This window comes from Pan troglodytes, chromosome 18, assembly GCF_028858775.2.
Source record: "Pan troglodytes isolate AG18354 chromosome 18, NHGRI_mPanTro3-v2.0_pri, whole genome shotgun sequence".
NCBI classification, from domain to species: Eukaryota; Metazoa; Chordata; class Mammalia; order Primates; family Hominidae; genus Pan; species Pan troglodytes.
This window is the reverse complement of record NC_072416.2, coordinates 69,694,264-69,717,140: the sequence shown is the minus strand read 5'-3', so window position 1 is coordinate 69,717,140 and position 22,877 is coordinate 69,694,264. Positions and strand designations below refer to the sequence as shown.

The 22,877-nt window shown below is 48.9% G+C and overlaps 1 protein-coding gene across 4 annotated transcripts in view; it reads right to left on the bottom strand.

Annotated features, from left to right (window-relative positions):
* ZFHX3 (zinc finger homeobox 3) overlaps positions 1-22,877 on the bottom strand; it is a 271,903-nt gene that overhangs the window by 160,582 nt on the left and 88,444 nt on the right. For 3 of the 4 annotated variants that reach the window (XM_054669517.2, XM_016930153.4, XM_016930154.4), the window contains exons 2-3: positions 10,160-12,927; positions 3,200-3,696 (exon numbers count right to left, since the gene is read on the bottom strand). In XM_054669517.2, the coding sequence (XP_054525492.1) occupies positions 3,200-3,696; positions 10,160-12,878 (3,216 nt within the window). In that variant the 5' untranslated portion in view covers positions 12,879-12,927. The remainder of the gene's footprint in view (positions 1-3,199; positions 3,697-10,159; positions 12,928-22,877) is intronic. The other variant, XM_054669518.2, reaches the window with a different exon arrangement.

Genomic DNA, 22,877 nt, shown 5'->3' with positions numbered 1-22,877 from the left:
GAACCTAATCCTGATTTAAACATTAGTATCACACAAAAATCAAAACGACACCATTCCAGGCAATGAAGACAATACCATCAGGTTTTGTAGATTAGCACAACCCTCTCTCATTTCTGGATTAAAAATTATCTCACACTTTCAGAAAGTTCACTCTTACAGCAACCTAAGCACTAGCATGTATGACAGCAAGGGCAGTGACTCAGGCCCAGGGTGAGGTCAGACGACACACCGAAAGCCATGCCACTGCTTGAATCTCCTGAGAATGCAGCTCTGTCTCCTCCAACATGAAAAAGGAACAGGAGGAGAATAAAAGCCTCGGCTGAAAGAGAGGTCTGGGAGGGCCACCGGGAAGCCACATACATCACTGCCACTTCACTAGGTGCCGCGGAGAGCAGCTTTGGAGAGCTGCCCTGGCTGATCATGAATAATTTGCCAGGGAACCGGGACAGGGTGGGGTGGGGAAGGGGTGAGGAAGGAGGGTTGTGTGTGAGAAGCCCGGTCAGCTCCCCGGGTCAGCTGCGTCTGGAGCGGTTTCTCTAGCAGACAGTAAAGAACTCGATTACATCCAGTTAACTGTGCTCTAAACTGATTATGCATGTGCCGGGCTAATGGATTACATTAGCAAGAGGAAAAATAACATGCAATCAATCTCCATTTACTACAGGCCACACCAGGGCCTAGAGAAAAAGTGACTCTCAAACCACCTCCAATTCCCACCCCAAATCCGTGGAATGACGAAACCTTGAGAGGGAGCCCTCCTTAGTGGCAAGAGAAGTTTGATCTTAGTCGTACTGAGGGACCAAAGGGCTGAGGGCGAGCACTGGAATGACAATCCCAGCAGTGTCATCCAGGAGTGAGCGGGAGAGCTCCCCGCCCCCTGTGGCGGAGCCCGGGCAGGCACAGGGCCATTCATTACCCAAGGACTAATGAGACTAGACTAATGACCTTTGGCTCCTGACGGAGGCAATTCTGCCCTGAACCTCAGGCTGGTCACTCCGGGGATGTGCCGGCCAGATGCACCATTTCAGGATCTCTCCTTCAGGTGCTGGGTCCACGTTCTACCCTGCATCCCAACGCTCAGGACCCTTCTACCCACGCCATCTTTTTGAGCAACAGTTTCCTCTACCTTAAAAAAAGAAATGAGAAAAAAGTCCCAAGATGACAGGCCAGCACTGCAGAAACACGCAAATAAACCGCGTCTCTTCCATCCACACCTCACCCTGACTCTCTGGGTGTGATCTGTGGACACAGTTTGGGGACCAAAACAAGATGTTCTCAGCCAATCCTCCGAGTTCCAGGCCCGTAAGAAGCAAAGTCAAGTGCCTGATAGACTCTTATTCAGGACTCCAGCCGCACAGAGGATGCAGCATGAGAGTTAATCGCCACCGTGTGCATTTTAGAATCTAAAGGGCAATTTTTTCCTTGGATGCAAGAGGCCAGCTTCATGCCACCTCTAAACGACCTTCATCAAAGTTGCATGCAACCTTCAATGGCCGCGCCGAGTCCTTTGTACAAATTTTACTCAGTTGGGTCCTTTGGAAATTCTTTTTTCCACTGGTTTTTCCATTAGGTTTTCTTGACCACGTCGGCACCATCCTGTCGCCAGTTCAGACCTCCAATTTAAACTGACTGCAAAGGGCTTTTTTCTTTTAATGGTGGCACAAAACTAAGCCAGTCCAGCAAGGTTCTTGCTCATTTGAGATAAGGGGATTGGATGCGTGGTGTCCAGACCTTCCTCACTGCACCATAGCTGAGTCCACAGTCAGTTCCAGAACATTCTATCCCCTCTACCTCATTCCTGCTTTCTCCTCCTTTCCCTAAAGTGCTTTCTTAAGCACTACGTTATGCAGGCCTCCCCACATCCTGAGAAGGAACAACTATAAAATGAAGTACAATTATCAATCCCGGCAGAGGCCGACATGGGGAAAGGACTAGAAGTCTTCCTTATGTGGAATCTCCGTTTAAAATCATGCTGAGTAGAGTAGGGACTCAACTAGCTCAGGGCCAGCAGAAACCAAACACTCGTGGGCCCAAAGACGCGAGAAACAGTGTGAAAGGCAGGAGGAGAGGCTGATAATGGGAGTGAGGAAAATGAAAAGAGAGAGCGAGGGAGTGGAAGGTATGTGGGATCAGGCCGGGGAGATTTATGGCGATTTGTACCTGATTATTCATACTAAAGCCATTATGGGATGATTAGAGAAAAAGGTGAGGCTTTAAGTCCAGTGAAAATCAATAGAGACGTCTGGAGCAATTCTGCCGTGCAAGTGAAAGGACTATTTACAGTATCCGGAGCACCTCCTCCTCGGTTGCCGTCTACGGAGTAGAGGGAAGGGCTGGGGGGAAAGCGGAGGGTGGAGGGAGAGAAAGAATAAATGGACAGGAAAGAGGGAAGAGGAGAAGAGACAGAGGAAGAGGGGGAGGATGGGAGAAGCCCAGGAAGAAGAAGAGAAAGTATAAGGAAGAGAAAGAGGACACAGAACCCAGGAAGCAACAGAGGGGGGAAGAAAAAAAAAAACAAAGGAGGCCCCTCATGGACCCAATTTTCCCCACAGCATTTAGCACCTTCTAGCCTGCTACAAAATTTATCCATCGTTTCTCACCTATCTCCTGCTAAAAGAATGGAAGCTCTATGAGGGCAGGGATTTTTTTTTTTTTTTTTTTGGTCAGTTTCATGCGCTGATGTGAACAAATGCCCAGAACAGTACCTGTCATTGAGAAGGTACCCAGTGTACATATGTTGGTGGAATGATGGATGGATGAAAGAAGGAAGGGAGGAACAAAACACCCCAGGAGCATCCGGGAAAGGAGAAATAGAAAAAAAAAAAAGGAATAAAGAGATGGAAAAGGAGAACAGAAAGCCTAAAGGAGAGAGGGAAACCACAGAAACAGAGGATGCAAAAGAGCCCATGTAAGAAAGAAAAGAACCAACCCTAGAGGCGCTGTCAACAAAATCTGACCCAAAATTGGGCACCCAGAAAGAGAACCTTCAGCTAGTCAAGCTACTCACTGAACCTGTCACGTTTCCACCTGGTGACAAAGTGGACACCGCCGACTCTCCTCTCAACTCCAGGTTCCCAACCAACAGCCAAGCAGGCCATGCCAGAGACTGTCCGACTCCTCCCCAGTGCTCCCTAACTCCCCGGTGCACAACCCCCTCCTTTCAGAAAGAGCGCCTGAGCCATAAGGAGCTGGGCCTTACCTTGTACAACTTCAGGCTGGCCTCGTGCCTGGAGTTGACCGTGTGCAGCCGCAGCTTCTCCAGGCTGTTGGTGTAGTAGTCACAGGCGTTGCACTTGAGGTGCACGGGGTTGCCGATGGCCACACACTTGAGCCTCCACTCGTTGGCCTTGCCGCCCTCCTTGATGTGGGCCACCAGCTGGTACTTCTGCACGTGCTTGTCTGTCTTGCAGTGCAGCTGGAAGTTGGCCTTGAGCTGGGTGTTGTAGCGGCAGAGCTTGCACTGGTATGAGTCCCCCATCACCGCCTTCCACTCGTCCTCCGACAGGCTGCGCTCCACGTTCATGTGCAGGCCCAGCATGTCCAGGTTGTCCGTCGTGAACTTGTTGCAGACGGCGCACTGGAAGAGCTTCAGCGACGGGTCATTGGTCTGGATGAAGCTCTCGCCAAGGTTCATCAGCTCCTCTGACACCAGCTGCCCGCCCCCGAGCCGCATGTCTAGGGGGATCTCACCGCCCACTGCAGGGAAGGAGAGAAGGAGAGAGTCAGACACCAGGCTCATGGTCATGGCCACAGCTGAGGCACCCCCCAGCCCTCCGCCACCCTCAACTGGGGTCCAAAAGGAGAAGATGACATTTCAAGTGTTGCAAAGGGCTACTGGCTGGAAAACAAGCAAACAAACAAACATAGTCAACCTGATGTGTTTCGATCTTTCCTGCGGACATTCTGAGATTTCTGGCAGGTTTTGTATTTTCTTTCTTTAGGAAAAGAACACCTAGAAAAGTTAGGAGCCATAGCCTCTTTAATATTTCCTTTTCTTTTTTTTTCCCGAGATGGAGTCTTGCTCTGTTACCCAGGCTAGAGTGCAGTGGCACAATCTCGGCTCACGGCAACCTCTGCCTCCCGGGTTCAAGCGATTCTCCTGCCTCAGCCTCCCAAGTAGCTGGGATTACAGGCACCCACCACCACGGCCAGCTAATTTTTGTCTTTTTTAGTAGAGACAGGGTTTCATCATGTTGGTCAGGCTGGTGTTGAACTCCTGACCTCAGCTGATCCACCTGCCTTGGCCACCCAAAGTGCTAGAATGACAGGCATGAGCCACCGTGCCCAGCCACCTCTTTAATATTTCAATTCATCCCTTCTCTAAGATCCAAGAAAAGACAGAAATATGTATCATTCACTGGATATAACAGAATCTCAAACTGCAGACCTTCCAAAATTGGAAATGAGTTACAGCTGCAATCGTAACATACCAAGCCTTCATGGGGAACCAGAATTGGGCCCAGAATGTATCTGAGGTGGCAGTGACCAACATGACTTTCTGCCACCTTGAGAACAATCTATGGCTGTGTCATCTGGTGCAGCAGTCACTGGCTACCTGTGACTAATAAATACCTGAAATATGGGTAGTGCAACTACGGAACTGAATTTTCAATGTTATTTAAATTTAGGAAGCTACATGGTGGTGAGTGGTGCCTGGGTTGGATAGTGCATCTCTAAAGCAAAGATCTGGGGAGTGGGGCTGGACGTGGTGTCTCACACCCCTAATCCAAGCACTTTAGGAGGCCAAGGCAGGCAGGTCACCTGAGCCTAGGAGCTCAAGACCAGTCTGGGCAACATGGTGTACAAAATATACAAAAGAAACTAGCCAGGCATGGTGGCGTGTGCTTGTAGTTCCAGTACTCAGGGACTGAGATGGAAGGATGGCTTGAGCCTGGGAGGCAGAGGCTGCAGTGAGCTGAGACCATGCCACTCAGCTCCAGCCCTGGTGACAGAGCAGGACCCTGTCTCAAAAACAAAACAAAACAAAAAAAGACTTGGGGAGTAATCCCTCTACTCCTCACTGCTGCCCTCTGGTCAATATCCCTCCCGTCAGTCAATGCTGCCAACCCTCCCATGTCTTCTCAGTAGGGCTACCTGTTCTCTTTCCTGAGCCTCTGTCCTGGGTGACATGTGGGGCTACCCTAGGACCAATCACCTTCCCTTTATCACTCAGTCACCTACCTACAGAGATGCACCATAGCTGGGATCCCCATCAGGGCACCACCTCCCTAGGACAGGGGTCCAGTCTTATCCTCGCTGGCCCTCTACAGAGTGCACAGACGCCCAAATGTTTGCTGTGCCAGACAAGAGTGAAAAAAGAGCGGGACTGCTGCACGTTCAGGAAGTGGATTGAGACAGGCAGTGAGACACGAGGCTCAGCTCCACGTCTCCACGAAAGGGCCGGGCGAAGATCTCTTCCTCCCTCTCCCACTCTGGTCTTTTTCAGTCCATCACTGCCCTGCATAAATCGGGTACAAGCTCACATTTGCTATGGTAAATTAATACTGCAAGGGCTTATTTCTACCAGGAGAATGGCTTAAAAAGAGCAGCCTTCCCTCCAGTTCCTAGAAGCGTACGGTCAAGCAGAAGGCTGGGCACTGGCGTCTAGTTTCTCTTTCCTAAACACACGTGCACTTGAGCTATTAGGTCTGCCCCACCTCCCAACTAAAATTTAAACTTGACCCTTTATGTGTGGTTGGGCTGAGGTTATTTTATTTTTTACAACTGATTAGAATCCAAGTCAGTGGCTCATCAGAGAAAATATTTTTTTCTTTTTTTTATGATTTTCTTATTGACGCTACACAAGTCACCTCGAGTGACAAGATCAGTACAGGTTCTGCTAAGCAGACCAGCAGCTGCGTTTGAAGCTCACAGACAGTCTAGCAAGCCACAGAAATCTTTTGCACATGCATTCCAGAAGACTTAGGAAGCTTTCGGCTTGTTGTCTGTCTTCCCATCTCCCCTGGTGAGAGGAACCATAACTATGTCGGTCTTTTTAGGATAAGAAAGAAAAACAGAAAGGAAAACGAAAAAAAAAAAGCCTAAAAACTCCATCCCTTAACGGGGACGAAGGCCAGGCAACATCCAGGAAACATACTCAGTGTTCAGTCAAAGCAGAAACTGCCCGGAGGGTAAGACAAGGAGCAAACATATATTTGTTTCTGATGCCAACCACCTGAAGCATCAAATCATCTCCACTTTTTAGATTTCACCCCGGCACATCAACATCGCTCTAAAGAGAAATTCAGCTGTCACTTGCTGATGCCTGAGTGAAAATGAGAAGTCCTTGGAATAAGCAGAGGAACGAAGTCCCAGTTTCCACTTTAAGCTTTTTTTTTTTTTTCAAGAGACAAGGTCTCATTCTGTTGCCCAGGCTGGAGTGGGTCACTGCAGTCTGGGCCACCAAGGCTCAAGTGAACCACCCGCCTCAGCCTCCCAAGTAGCTGGGACTACAGGTGCACCCCACTACGTCTGGCTGATCTTAAAACAAAAATGTTTTGTCGAGATGTTGCCCAGACTGGTCTCAAACTCCCAGGTTCAAGTGATCCTTGGACTCCCACAGTGTTGGGATTACAGGCATGAGCCACCATGCCTGGCCAGCATTCCAGGCTGTTAAAATGAAATGCAAAGGACAGAAGCAGCAGAGTGCTGAAATGAGTGAGGATGACAGGCAAGTGAAAACTCCCTTCGAGAACTATGCCTCAGAGAAACAAGCCCAGGGCTTAGAATCCTACAAATCCGCTAATCCAGCTGCCACAAAGTGGGGGAATCTCACCCAGTTCACAAACAGGAGCAGGGCCCCTATAAATAAGAAACTGGGGCTGGGCATAGTGGCTCACACCTGTCACATCCCAGCACTTTGGGAGGCCAAGGTGGGCAGATCACCTGAGGTCAGGAGTTCAAGACCAGCCTGGCCAATGTGGTGAAATCCTGTCTCTACTGAACACACAAAAATTAGCTAGGCATGGTGGTGCATGCCTGTAATCCCAGCTACTCGGAAGGCAGAGGCAGAAGAATTGCTTGAACCCGGGACGCAGGGGCTGCAGTGAGCCGAGACTGCGCTATTGCACTCCAGCCTGGGCGACAAGAGTGAAACTCCATCTCAAAAAAAAGAAATGAAAAAAAGAACTTGGCAGGTCTTTAGTCTTGAGCCACACTGGATACGTGGTCTTGGAGCAGGTCCCCATCTCTGGGTATGCACCTAACTCTAACACTGGAACTGACACCTTGACACGTGAGCCCACCCATCAGCACATCCTCAGGAAGGCGCATGGATTCAGAGGCACACTCTGGAATCAAAGGGAGACGAACGGAGCTGCTAAACCTTGTGCAGGTGTCCAGGGGCTGGCTGGCTACTTGGGAAACACACAGCCACCCCAACAAGCAACCCCTTTCTTGGTGCTATGCTAAACTTCAGAGTCGAAAGGAAGGTCTGGGAGGATGTTCACAAGGTCTCAAATCTAATGTGCTGTCTACAAAGAGCAGCAGATCCGACTGTACTAGGCGAAGGAGCCCCAAGCCTTTCCTCAAAGGCTTCTGAAAAGAAGCAACCCCAGAATCAGTGTCTGTTTGATGATACTAAAGAGGGCTCTGCCAAGGGAAGTATGAAAACAATCACCTTGTAAAGAGGAGTGTATTTCACAAAAACATTTTTCTCCCTGCAGAACTCAGTCACATCTAATAACACCTACAGCCATCTTATAAATGGACCATGGGAAAAAAAAACCAGTACAGCCACAGCTAGAACTGAAAGTTATGGCTGTTTTTATTTCCATAAGTTGGTTTCTCCTACTGAGGTCATATAACTCAAATTCCAAGTCTTTTGGACACTTCCTATGGCCCCCACATCCACTTGCGCTTCTGGCATAAAGGATTTGTGGCTCTCACACCTTCTCAGCAGTTTTCGCGGCCCAAGGAAGGCACAGGTTTCCAGGGACTCCCCTCGGCCGACAAGTAGTGACACTGGAAATTCAAGAGCCCTTTGTGACTGAGCTGGATAAATCCTTTGGGAGGAAGAGCTCCAGTCTAAGAAATACGGTGTGGCCCTTCCATGTGTGTCTACAACACAGGGCTTCATTCTTCTGCTCCTTCTGAATCTGCCGCAATGCCCAGGACAGTGCATGATGCCCCAAAGACTCACAGACACTTGGTGTGAAAGCAAAATATTTCTCTACTTCTCAATACAAGCCTTAGTTACCTGTTCTTAAGGTAATTAAAAAGCCTCACTTTAGGCTGGGCACAGTGGCTCATGCCTGTAATCCCAGCACTTTGGGAGGCCAAGGCGGGCAGATCACCTGAGGTCAAGAGTTTGAGACCAGCCTGGCCAAGATGGTGAAGCCCCATCTCTACTAAAAACACAAAATTAGCCAGGCATGGTGGCGGGTGCCTGTAATCCCAGCTACTTGGGAGGCTCTGGCAGGAGAATCGCTTGAACACAGGAGGTGGACGTTGCAGTGAGCCGAGATGGCACCACTCACTCCAGCCTGGGTGATAGAGCGAGACTCTGTCTCAAAAAAAAAAAAAAAAAAAAAAAAACCCTCGCTTTGACCCAACATGAACCTACCCACGTTCTGTCTTCATTCCACCTCCATTATGTTTGATTTGCTCCAAGATCTACCTCCCAAGATTCTATGACTCCTTCCAATTCCTACTGGCTTAAAGAAAACCTTAGAGTACTCACTCCCATCTCCTGGTGTGCATGGTTCACCCTGATGACAAATAAGACGACCAGTGCTTGTGCATCCACAATTAGCCAGTTGGTTTCAAATACCCTCAAATCATTTGGTAATAAAGGATCAACAGGCAAATATTTCAAAATGGAAAATGAGATTAAAGTACTAAGGATTAAAAACTGAATACATAGCAAGAAAAACCAATGGAATGCTTTGAAATATAACTCATCGGCAACAATTAGCACTAAAATGCCACACAAATAAACACTTGCCAACTGCTGAGGCCTGGCCCTGCAGTCATCTAAGCCATCCTGGAAAAACAGTCCTCACTGACACTCCGTTGCCAAGAACAATCTATTCCCATGTCAATAATGGCATATTGCTTAATTCAGGCCATTGTCACTGGTCCCACGAAGTCCATTAGCAGCGTCACGGGATGGGACGCAGGCAGGATCCTGTTTGAAGCATACCGGGTGGAGGCACGCGTGGCCCAACTATCAGAAGGTTCTCATGAAACCCATTTGTAGATTGTTTTGGCAGCAGCAGCTATCCTCAAAGTGGCTGTGGTTCGTTCTACGTAAAAACTCAAAGTTTTTAGCACCCAAATCCTACACTCTTGGTCCTATTCTAGATATTGTAAGCCAATTGGTAAGACTAGGAGCCTGAACAGAGCCAAATCAGCTTCTCTAAAGCAGAGGTCATTCTTCCTGGCAACGAAGGCTCCGCTAACCAGGATCTAACTGCTATTAAAAGTTAACTTTCCTTGATGGACAATTTTTACAACTTACTCATTTTTCATCTCTCACACCCCTCACAACAGTGCCACTGGGGCAATTTAATTCCCAATTAATTTCCAACTATTCTAATCACCAAGTACTCATCAAAAATAAGCAAGAAAAAAAAACATCTCTTTCATCGAGGTCCTCATAAATATACAGAGAACTTTGAGAAGTCTATCTGGATGGTTCCCAGCTCGCCACAGAATCAGCCTTTGGTTATCTGAATAACGTACACTGTGGTTCCGAATTCCTATTATTAAGATGATTGTCTCTACTTAAATCATTGAGGTAACTGTCCCTAGTCCTCTTACTGAGATGATTGCCTCAGCTACAGTTTCCTGTAAGTTTCAGTAAATATTCGATGAAACCCCAAAGTTTCAGGTGATTATAGTGATTTTTCAAATTGAAAGAAGAGACAGAGAAAGAGAGAATGGGAACAGAAAACTAGAGGAAACACTCACATTTTAATCCTGGCCCCACGTAGCCAGAGTACAAGCATATCTCTTTTGAATGCATAAACTCTTCCATATGTACACACAGAGTTCAAGGGATTCTTGAGAATACTTGATTGTAAGACACTCCAGTTTACACAAAAACCACTCGAGAAGACCAGAGTCAACTGAATCCACAGGACTATCTCACCCTATTCACCATTCTCCCTGGTTAAATTCCTATCATGAAAACAGACAAACACGTAGTCATCCTCACCTAGAGCAGGCGTCATGGCAGCCATGGGCCCGGCGGGATCCAGCTGGAATCCGCTCATCATGAACTGGGCGTCCGAGGCAGCACTGTCCATCTTCAGGTTGGGCAGGTTCATGTTCTGGGCCAGGTAGTATTGGTAGAGCTCGGCCTCGGCGGGTGAGGGCAGGCTGCCGAGGCCCAGGTGGCGGTTGTGTTGGATCTGGGTCATGTTCTGTTGCAGTAACATCATGTTATGCATGTGCTTCTCACTGGTCATGTGAATGCGGAGGTTCCTGGCCACGTTGGTCTCATAATCACACACCTCGCACCGCCAAGTGGGTTTGGTTTTTGGTTTGGTGGGCGAGGGGGCCCCGCAAGAGCTACTGATATTGGCTGCCGCCGCCGCAGCCGCCGCCGCCGCCGCCGCCGCCCCGGCAGTGTGGCTGAAGACCTGCTCCCCCCCTCCGTTCTGCAGGTTCTGCATGTTGTTGAGATGCTTGTCGGACTGCATATGAATACTGAGGTTGCCTTTGGTAGTTGTGGAGTAGTTACACACCTCGCAGCGGAAAGGCTTGTAACCACACGTGTAGCTCTCGCCTCGTGCCAGCCGGGGGTGGGGCTGCCCGGTTTTGCAGTAGACACAGGAGCCCCCCGGCTCCGGGTGCTTCTCCTTCATGTGTGCCTCCAGGGTCTGCTGGTACTTATAGTGCCAGTTGCACTTGGGGCACTTGAGTGTCTTACACGAGTTACGAGAATGCATCATGGTCATGTGGCCGCCCAGCGAGCGGGAGGAGCCCAGGACCGTGTCGCATTTGGGGCACTCCACGCCACTCCCCGAGGGGCACTCCCCAACCCCAAGCTCGCAGAGGGAGCCAGCGTGCTGGTGATGGGGAACGAAGCCCCCATCGTCACCCTCTGTGCTTTCATTTGGTTCTGGTGCTGTGGCATTGTCTTTATTGGCACTTTCGTCAGCGAAGTCCAGCCTCCTGCCGCCCTCTGCCACATTGGCCCTGACGCCCTCACTGTTAAAGCTTAAACGATTCCTCCTGTTCGCACCATCAAAGACAACAAAGGAAGAAGCAGAATTAGAACTAGTAGAAGCTGTGCCCCTCGACAGGGTCTGGAGCACGTTAGGCATTAAGGGGGAGTTAGAAATGCTTTGGTTTGAGAGAGCAAGGTCCTTTTTGCTGCTACTACCTGCTGCGGCCCCAGGCTCCTCATGGGGCCTGTCCTCCAGTTCCTCATCCAACTCGCTTGGAAAGAGTCCTTTGCAACCCTCGTCTTCCTCCTCCTCTTCTTCCTCCTCCTCTTCTTCCTCCTCCTCCTCCGCCTCTTCCTCCTCCTCTTCCTCCTCCGCCTCCTCTTCGGCTGGCTCTACCTTCTCAGAGAAGCAATCCCCGTCGCCCACTTCCTGCTTCTCTCCTTCTGCCGCCCCAGAGTCCTTGCCCTCTGAGGATTTGGTAGGACTGGAAGCCAGAGGCCCCAGGGGGACTGAGGTAATGGGGGTCTTCAGTACCGAGCTGGTGAGCCCGCCAAGGTTCAACAGGGTGCTGGGGGTCAAGAGACCAGCCTGGGGCTGCTCGGGGCCAGCGGCGGAGCCCGCTGGGAGAGCTTCCTCCCCTTCCATTCGAATGCCACTAAATTTACCATAAAAACTGTGTCCGGGGCCTATGAGGTTAGCTGTGGAAACTAAAGGGTGTTGAAAGTTTTTGTTTTTTGGTTCCAGAAAACTTACAAGGGGTTCCTTGTCTTTGCCGATCCCTTGGATGATAGCGGAGATGTTCTTATTGCTAAGAATTTTCCGCTCGTCTTCGCTCAGGGTCATTCGATGGTCATGCACCGCGTGGGTCACAAACGAACGGACGTACCCAAAGGAGAGTTTGCACAAGAAACACATCAGGATGGGCTTCCTCTTGCCATAGAGCACAAAGCCATCGAATTTGGACAGGTCCACATTGTTGGGAACATCTTTGGATACGCAGGAGCTTTTGGCAGAACCGTCGCTGTTCAGGTAATCCTTGTTGCTTTTGTGTCGCACGTCAAACACGCGGAAGCTGTGCAGGACGGGGCTGAGCCCCGCCAGGGCTGAGGTATTCGGGAAAGCCTGGTCTGGGCCCTCAAACCATTTCCCGAAGGATGAGGCTATGTGGAAAGTGTTGATGATCTGCGGGTACACGGGTGCAGCACACGAAGGGTCCCCTTGCTTGCCCCCCACGCCAGGGAGAGAGTTCAGGAAAAGCGAGGGGAGAGGCCCACTGCCACTGCCACTCCCACAGGCGCCCCCGCCCTGGGTCAGCTGGCTCAGGCTCTCCACAATGTACGCGGAGCCGTCCGGCTGGTAGACGATCTCCCCGGCCAGGTTCTCCACGTCACTCTCCTCGTCCCCCTCCTCACCGGTGTCGCTGGCGCTCTCCTCTCTCAGGGGTGGCGGGGGGCGCGCGCTGGGGCAGTGGTGCTCCATGTAGGTCTGGAGGCTGGCGAAGGAGGCCGAACATTCGTTGCAGGTGACCTCCTTGCTGGCGGGCTCGGCGGGGGGCCCGGCCGACGCGGTGCTCTCCGCGAGGCGCTCATTGAAGGGGGCCCTCAGGCTGTCCAAGGACCCGTGGTTCTCGCCTGTGGACTGCTCCATGCTACTGGGTTTGTCAGGGAGGTGGGTGCTGTTGAGTTCAGTCCATTGCTGGTGCTGAGGGATACCGCACCCATTGTCCTTCCCCGAGACGACGGGCGAGTCACAGCCTTCCATGGTAAGGCCTGCGTGGAGCTTTCATTGCACCCAGTACGGAGGCTCGGACCTGAAGGGCGGAGGCAAGGGGGGAGGAGGGAGAGAGGGGAAAGAGAGAGAGAAAGGAAAGAGGTTAGGAGGGCCGAGGCTGAGGTCCTACCGCACGGAGCGCTCTAAGAGGCTTCTGTCCACAACACCCACAACACAGAGACACAGGGCGGAGGGCGGGCCTGGGGACACTGCCCCACACGGTCCAGCACACAGGGGTGGCGTGGCCGGGTCAACAGCCTGAGCGAGGGATATGGGGAAAGAAGGCCAGGAGCAGCCCTCTTCGGCTTCGAATTGTCACCGCTCTGCCCCTGAAGACTAGCGGGAATTTCCATTCTTTGCCAGCATAGCTTCGACGGGCCACAGTGGAGAACGGGACGCGTCATCTCTCCAGCCCCCTACGAGGTCACAGCCACAGCCCTACCACTTATGGACAGCTCACACGAAGTCATCCCCGACTCCGCGCGCTGTCTGTGGGTCAGGGGAACAGAGGGGAGGGCTGAGAAGAGGGAGGTTCAATGTCCCTGGAAAAAGGATGGTAAAGTGGGATACGCTCATGGATTTAGAACAGTTGCAGCCGTCGCTTTTACTGACCATGGTTCTAGTTTGAGAAGTTCAAAGAAGGCGGGTGAGGACCCTGAGGTTCACAGGGCAGGTGTACAGGACTAGACACACTCCGCAAAGTCCTCTCCAGATCTGGGAGGCATCAGTCCCATTTTACAAGCAGTAAAACAGAGGGGCTTGAATCTAAAAACTGGCTCAGTGCTAATCTGACCACCATGAAACAGAAGAAAAGATGGGTCCCCAGATTCCTGTCTCCTCCACCCATACCAGTCAAGCTCCCTGGCCTGTGACTCAGCTGACTTCAGACTAAAACTACGTAGGTGCAAAACGTGAGCTTGGTATTTCCAGCAGGAATGGACCAGACTCTGGATCTGCCAACACCCCCTCCAGCAGCTTCTATCTGGCCCTGGCTGGAGGGAGTGCGTTCCCCACGTGCCTGGTGGTTTTTGCTATCAAGGATCTGAGTAGCAAGCCGAGACGGCAGCTGGGCTCGGCGAGCCCCAGCTCCACACCTGCCTCTTAGTTATTAGTCGCTACCCAACCAGCTGTCGTTCAGCCCTGGGGCTTTTCCATTTCCGACTCCAAAGTGCCACTGAGCTGAATGTGCCCTCTGAGACCTCATGTCCCTGGGGAGGGAGGCATCGGATCACGGCCACTCTGCTCCTGCAGTAATATCATCGCAGGGGCGATTATTCCGTCTGGCCCTGCTCCTACAGGCAGCTCAGCACCTCGCAGAGCCCTGATCCTTTGCCCGTAGGTCCCCAGCCACCATTCCCCTGCTGCTCCTCCTGGAAAACATGTGGCTGCTCCTCCACCCACCATCTCATTCACACTCAGCCGGTGAAGGTTTCGGCCAGGTTTGATCTCACTTCCCTCCCCGACAGCCCCTATCTTCTCAATCTTTTTTTTTTCATTTCTTGATTATTGACTGCACAATGAGACAACAGCTCCCCCTCGGGAAAAATTGGGGAAGGCAGGTTTACCAGAAGTCTCAGAGAGAAATAACTTTTTGGAAGAATAAAGTTATGATGTGTCTAATACACACATGCAAACACATACCCCTATCTCTCCGTTTATAACTTCAGATTTTGCAACCACAAAGTTCCGTGAGCCTTAGAAAGGACATACTGACTTAAAACAGAGATGACTACAGTAAACCAAACCAAACCAAACCAAACCAACCAAACCAAACAGCAAACGCAATGGGACTTCCTCGCAAGGCTGAGCCGGGATACAGGTGAGACTGCAGGGCGGCTCTTCTTAGGGATGCTTCTGATTGGCTGGATGACATCTGATTGACAGCTTGGGCCAAAAAGGTTGGCAGGCCTGAAGGGGCGGGAGGGTTAACAGCCCGATTGTAAAATCAATGTCATAAATGCTTGGTAAGTTACAGGAACATGCGGGAAGGGGGGGCCACGATTGATAAAGCAGAACAGCTTTGATGCTGCACCAGGGACTTGTTTATCGACAGCAAAGCCAATCTCCTCTCCAGCCTGGGCTGGGCCAGAGAAACCTGCAAGCGTTTACCAATTAATTGGTGGGCTTCTCTTGCTCCGTTCTCCTCTTATTCCTCCTCCTCTTCCACAAACTATCCAGCCAAGGGGCTGGGACTTTTAAAACCTCCCTTACTTTGTTTTCTACTCCAAAGCGGAAGATGTCAGGAAAGAATGACACTGTACCCACCTATGATGGTGGCTGGTGACCCTGTGGTGGTGACACTAGAGCCCACCCATTCACGGGGAGCAGCAGCCATGAGGACATGGGTCGGAGAGGAGGAACCCACTGCAGGACCCAAGCTACCTCCCCTGGGCCTCCTTTCCATGCGCACCAGCTGTGACAAACAGGCCCGTTTGCAGCCTTGCCAAACAAGCGTGGTTTGTGGACTTGAAGCATTATCCTCTCCGGGGAGCTTAAGAGACATGCACTGTCTCCTCCTGCCCCATCAGAATCTGCATTTTCACACCATCCTCAGGGACCATGCATTAAACTTAAGACACTCTCTGCTTCACTCCATCTTCACCAATACAGGTACCAAGCACAGCTCTTCTGTCCTTGGTACCTGTATTGCTAGGTAACCAGGGAAGGTCAGTCTTAGACTCCCTGTGGTCCCTGGGAGGTGCAGGGATGGAGATGGAGAAGAGGGGGACGCGCGCACAGAGGTAAAGAAGTCTCTCCAATCCGCCACATCCTGCGGCTCAAGGGTCTCGGGGCATCTACCACTCCCCCCCAACAGCCGGCTGTCTCTCTCTCGCTCTGTTTATCAGCCAGTCAATAAGAAAAAGGTAGTTCTTACTTAAGGAGGCAGAAGTCAACTCGGCAGGTCGATCAGCACTCTGTCTGTAAACATGGTTTCCCGTAAAATCAATGATCTTCAGTTACAGAGGGCAGCCTGGGAACCCAGTGGGTCCCCGCACTTTTCCAAGCAGCCCTGCCAGCCTGACACGCACACCTCTCTTCAGGCTCCCTCCACGTTCTGTGCCCCTTCCCAGTACTTCCCTAGTGCCAGGGCTAGCTGGTACAGGTTCACACCCCTCCTCCCTTCCTGCAGCCCGCTTCTCTGCTGGTGGCACCCGGAACTCCCTCTAAAAAATGTCCAGGTATTCTACTCACAACCCCCAATGTTGCACTCAACGTATGGGCTTCAAGAATTCAGTTAGATTTTAATAGAGCACATCTCTCCAGTGAGAAAGTTAAAGGGAAGATAGGAATGACCTAGCTGGCTCACTGTCTGCTTAGCACTTAAATCTGCCATCTGAAAGGTAATCTTGTACAGAAGAATTCCAGCACCTTCATCAAGTATCCCCCAACTCCTGCTCATCTTCCAAGCTCCCTTGGAACCACCTGTAAAGCCCATTGCATCTTTGCAAATGTCAATCTTTACTTTTCAAAGATTGTTTAAAAGGATAAAACTCTACCCTGTTACCCTGTAACTCCCTATTAATCAAAACGTTCATCTCCCTCTTTAAAAACATGTGCTTATGACAGTTTTATCCTGTTCCCTTAAGGAGGCAGAACTGGGTAAAATGCAACAGTTTCAGGGAAGCTGGGGTGGGAGGGGTGCAGTTATGACGAAGGGGAGGGGGCTCCTGCTGTTGCTCCAGCTCCCGGAGAATTAAACATGAACAGTCGCACTGTGTAATTTTAAATTGTTAATTAGCACAGGGTTAATTAGGCAGTCCTTTCACAAGAGGCTGTCTGGTAGGAAACCAAGAAGGGAAACAAAGGGGAAGGGAGGAGAAACAGAGAGAGAATAAAGGCAGTGAGAAACTGTTGCCTCCAAGAATATCCCATGCGGGATCACTCAAGAGACATCAGCCAGCAGGCAAGGATGCCTGATTCCCTGGGTGATCCCCTGCTCTGCCGGAGGGAGAAACAGTGAATACCGCCTTCCTACAGGCGACCAGGCAGCATACATCGAAGGCCTCAAAAGTGCACATCCCTCCCCGCTGACTCAACAATTCCCTGTTCTAGGAATTCATCCTAAGGAAAGAACCCAAGCAATGCATGGAGATTTAAGTTTATTCATGAAAAACACTTATAACAGGAAAAAAGAGGAAAAATTTGGGCAAAAACAGACCCTAAATAAATTACAGTGCACAGAGCTCCATATGTTGTTATAAAGATGCTTTCTTTAAAGAAACTATTTATAAGCATGGGAAAATGATCATACAGATGCTAAATGAACACAGCACATATAGGTATTACGGAGAGGAAAACAGGAGAGACTTATATTACAATTTTTACAACTGTGAATTCTAGGGAATGAGGTATAGGTGACTTCATTTCCTCCTATGTGCCTTTATTTCCCAAAGCTCTTTAAAATTAAAACCATCATTGAGACAGTAGGATTGCTGGAGCCCAGGAGTTCAAGGCTGCAGTGAGCTACGATCGGGCCACTGCATTCCAGCCTGGGTGACAAAATGAGACTTAGTCTATTTAAAAAAAAAAAAAGGAAAAAAATTGAAAACCATCATACTGGAAGTCATCACTTAATGAGTTAGGTGTTAAGACCCACGGGTACAGCATCACTTTGATCCTCATACCCACACTAGGAGATAGATACTATTTTTATCCCCATTTTAGAAATGGGAAAACTGAGGTGGCCCAGTTATGCAGCCTAACTGACAAACCAGAGAGTATGGGTGTGGAGTCTATGCTTTCAGGCAGTTTTCCTTTGTCACCCAGGCTGGAGTGCAGTGGTGCCATCTCAGCTCACTGCAACCTCTGCCTCTTGGGCTCAAGCGATTCTCCTGCCTCAGCCTCCTGAGTAGCTGGGCCTACAGGCGACCACCACCACGTCTGGCTAACTTTTTGTAGTTTTAGTATAGATGGGGTTTCACCATGTTGGCCAGGCTGGTCTCAAACTCCTGAGCTCAGGCAATCTGCCCGCCTCGGCCTCCCAAAGTGCTGAGATTACAGGTGTGAGCCCCCGTGTCTGGCCTGTTTTTCTTTAATGTCTAATTTTCAAAAGAGAACACTAGAACATCCCTACATCTCACATTCACACTCAGTCTTTAAGCACCCAGGGACTGTCCTAAGGTGATGGGATCCCAGGACTGCTCATGCAAAAGAACGCTGGCATCTCACCCAAACGCCCTTTTCTTGCTTGAGAGTGATGGGGGTGAGGGGAACAGTTCAAAGCAGACTGATTTGCTTGGATATCTTTAGGCAGACAAGAGAGGATAAAGGAGGTAGGAGAAGCTGCTGCAAATAACTGAAATGTAGGTCCAATATCCTGATTTTTAAAGAAGGACAAAAGGCAGGTTCCAGAACCTACAGATCAGGAAACATATTCATTTGTTCGGCATTTACTGAGCATGTACTATGTGTCAGTCAGATGCTACAGAATCCATGCTAAAAGGTCTCGGCTTACATTCTTGTAGAGAAGAGAGACCACACACAAATACACTCAAATAAAAAGCAATATAAAGTAATATAAAACAAGAGAAGGGGAAAGAGTGATGTGTGTGCATCGTTTTGGAGAAAGTCACAATGTCAGAGTGACGTAATGGATATGGAAATACTTCAAGAATATGTTGTAAAGCATATACTGCAAGTTCTTCATAGTTTTCAAACAGATTCAAGTTGCTGGAAAAGAATTTTAGGGGTGGGATGATCCTGAGGAATTAGCGATTAGCTGTAGGTCCAGTAAGAAAACCCACATAAAATAAACCGAAAAATACCCTTACTTAGACTTAATGATCTGAGAAATACAATAAAGTCTGCTTTTTTATCTTAATAAGGTAGAACAAAATTTATCATTTCTTTATATCCAGGATGGCAAAATGGCTTTCAGATAATAAACTGTGGCCAATTTTATAGCCGACTAATGATGCCATTATTTTAAGCGTCAACACAGAGGTCCGTGTGTCTCGGGACACGCCAACAAGGCTCTGTCTTGTCCCTATTTAGCTGATTGAAATCAACAGCTTGAGGAACAAGACCATGCAGGCATGTCCACTTGCAGAGCACACCAGACTCAAGGGAACAATTAAAATGCTCAACGGTGGAATCAAGACTGAGGAAAAAAATCTCCATGAGTTGGAACAACAGGCCCAAACTAACAGAACAAAACTTTAGATGGAAAAACATGAAGCCCTACATTTAACTTCAGGCAATCTGCTAAACCAATAGAGGATGGAAGAGACTTGGAGTCATAAGAGTTCATGCAAACAACAATAACAAAATATCTAGGAGTTTTACTTGATGACAAACTCAGAGGAAGCCCGAAGTTGGCATGGTGGCCAAAGACCATAATGGGGCCTTTGGCAACAGGACTACTCTGTACCTGTTGGAGCTCAGCAGGTCCACAGCCCATCACTTTCTCTGTCTGCGTGAATAATGTTAGGAACCACTCCAGGGAATCTCCTAAGAGAGATACCAGTAAAGAAGCTGTAGCCTCATCGGAATGGCTGAACACACACACCATTCACGGGTGCAGGAAAGAGAAGTCCTGTTGCAGGGCAACACAGCTATCCTCGGCTATATGAAGCCCTGCCTGCCACAGGCAAGTGGGTTTGGTTCTATGGGTTCCACCTAGTTCCAGGGTTGAATTAGGGGCAATGAGGGGAATCTATAAGGAAAGAGAGGTGGGGTCACTATAAATGAAAATCTTTCTCAAGATTATCACAGTTCCCAAATGGAATGCTTATGCTGTGAAATACTGCACTCTGTGGCTTCAAGAATGGAGAAGGGGATTGTGCTGTGGCCAGGGGGCTGTATCAGGCAGCCTATGAAAGGTGAAGATTCTTCTCATTCCTGGGTGTTATCTATGGGCTTGTCTGTCCCCACCACAAGGCTATGAGTGGCATGAGATCAGGTTCCCTGTGCTATTCATCTCTGAGTCCTCCACATCTGACATGTAATAGGTGCTTAATAAAACAATGGGGGAAATAGGAAAAAAGAGGATCCCTGAATCCATTCCTTTTCTTTTTTTCTCTTAGTTTAAGACGTGTCTGGTGTAACCATTCTCCACAAAATGGAACTGGGGCTCCTTGGAGACATGGCCAATTCTTGGGCTGGAGCAGGAAAAGTTCAAGATGAGCTCGGAGCATCTACTTGTGCTCAAAGAATAAGGAAGATGTGTCAAAATGACCTAGGAGTGGGTTGGAGGGGCTCCCAGTGGCCACATCAGGGACAACGTGAGCAAGAAAATTAAGTGACAGTAAGGGATTGCAACCCAATGTGTAACATAAGAATCCCCAAGTCCCTACTTTAAGAAAAAAAAAAGTGTGGGAGAAAGGAAAGTTCTTCCACAGGGTAGAAACTCAACTAATAAACGTAGAAAAAGAGTATGGAGTTAGAAAATCACCATTGATAACCATCATCATCTTCATCACCATCCACTCAGGGAAGAATCAATGGGTACCCAAACTAATGGATGAAAGTTTGAATACTCCCGGGAGTGGTGGCTCACGCCTGTAATCCCAGCACTTTGGGAGGCCGAGGCGGGCAGATCACGAGGCCAGGTAATCGAGACCATCCTGGCTAACACAGTGAAACCCCGTCTCTACTAAAAATACAAAAAAAAAAAAAAAAATTAGCCGGGCGTGGTGGCGGGCACCTGTAGTCCCAGCTACTCTGGAGGCTGAGGCAGGAGAATGGCGTGAACCCGGGAGACACAACTTGCAGTGAGCCGAGATCGTGCCACTGCACTCTATCCTGGGTGACAGAGAGAGACTCCATCTAAAAAAAAAAAAAAAAAGTTTGAATACTAACAGGATATTTACAATCTCAAAGTCTCTCCCCACAGGATACTTCTTAATTATAGCAGGAAACAACAACAACAACAACAATAACTTCACAGTGGAGAACCTGGCAGTCACCACCGTCATTGAGTGATCAAAGTTCCCATCACCAGCAGTGAGGCAAACAGACATCATGTGCCTCCTGGTAGGATACACCGAGAGGAACACAACATCCCTTCCCTGGTGTTCCTGTCAAAAATGCACAACCGGAATCTAATCATGAGGGAACATCAGGCAAATCCAACTGAGGACAGTCTGCAGAATGTCCTATGCTTTTTTAGAAATGTCAGGGCCATGCAACGGAAAGACAGACTGAAGAACTGTTTCAGATTAAAAGAGACTAAGGAGACATGACTAATGAACGTTATGCATAATCTGGGATCTTCTTTTCCTCTAAAGGACATAACTGGGACAACTGACAAAATCTAAATAAGTTTTGTAGATGGGCTAATAGTGGCATATGAATGTTAATTTCCTTTTTTTTTTTTTTTTGAGACCGAGTCTCGCTCTGTCGCCCAGGCTGGAGTGCAGTGGCGCAGTCTCAGCTTACTGCAACCTCTGTCTCCCAGGTTCAAGCAATTCTTCTGCCTCAGCCTCCTAAGTAGCTGGAACTACAGATGCCCACCACCACGCCTGGCTAATTTTTTCGCATTTTTAGTAGAGACGGGGTTTCACCACACTGGCCAGGCTAGTCTCGAACTCCTGACCTCCAGTGATCCGCCCACCTCAGCCTCCCAAAGTGCTGAGATTACAGGCATGAGCCACTGTGCCCAGCCTCATTTCCTAATTTTGATAACTGCAGTGTGGTTATAAAAGAGAATGTCTTTGTTTTTTAAAATACACACTGGTATATTTAGAGGTGAAGGGGCACAATGCCTCGATTTTCAAATGGGTTAGGAAAAAATATGTGAGTGTATAAGTGTGTGTATGTGTATCAGTATATACATATATACACATACACATGTATACACACATATATATGTACCTACATATATACAGCAGAAATAAATATATGAGATGTTACCATAGGAAGAGTCTAGAAGGAGGACACGAGAATTCTTTGTTCTACTGTTAAAACTTCCCTGTACACTTGAAATTGTTAAAAGAAAAAGAAACTGTCCAGAGTAAAAATTCGACATAGTAAACCCCCAAAACTATAAATGAAGAGTCAACCCACCCTGACATGCGTATCTTTAATCTTTATGTGAAATTTGCTCCCAGCAGAGCTTCAAAAAAGGAAGTGGCTGTGAGGCTGGACAGAGAGGTGTAGCGAGACAAAAACTGAAAACTGGTCTCCCCTTCCTCCAGCCAAAAGGCTTCTAGGTGGAGCCTTCCAGTTGGAGAAGACAAATAAATGGCCATTCCAACTTGGGCAGAACTTCACGTAATACAATACTGAGCCATTTCTCCGTGACACTCATGATCCTGACTGTGGGCTGATTTCCCTAGTTCCCTAGGGAACTTTCGCAAAGTTCCCTAACTTTGTGAAAAGTGATTCTAAGTAAAAGGACAAGGGCAGCCCCCAGAGTGTGAGCATTGTTAAATCCAGACTAAAACATATCAGAGAGAAAAACACACTACACTGAAGCAACTATCCCCTCACTAACCCCACCTCCTTAAAAAAACAAAAACAAAAAAACAAAGGCAATCCAGATTCCAAGAGAAGGTGAAACCTCCTTCAAGGGTCAAAGAAATAATACCTGCATCTGTTTAGCTTGGAATCCACTGAAGAACCACACCCAGGTCCCTTCTGTGTTTTTTTTATAATAACAGTGTTTGTCTACTGCTGCTGCACAGAAGTCAATACGTGTTAAGCCATACATAGGTGATTCCATCTGCTTGGTAGCAATTTCCCAGCAGCCTTCAGGATTGCTCTGCAAGTGTGGCCAGGTCGGAGAACACCCAGGTGCTTGAACAGGCGCCTTGTGCTGCCGGACGCCCACTGCCCAGAAGGCCCAGAGAATCGCCCAGGCCGTGGGCCTCCATGTTTGCTAATAAGTGCATCTGTGCTATTTCCAGCATGAACATAAATCAGCCTAGAAGTGAAAACTGCTAGCTCAGCCCATTCTGCAGGGAATCCACAACCACTGTGATATTCTGATTACAATGGAGTCGTGGAGGGGAACAGGAGAGAGTCGTGACAGCGGAGGCAGGTCTAGGA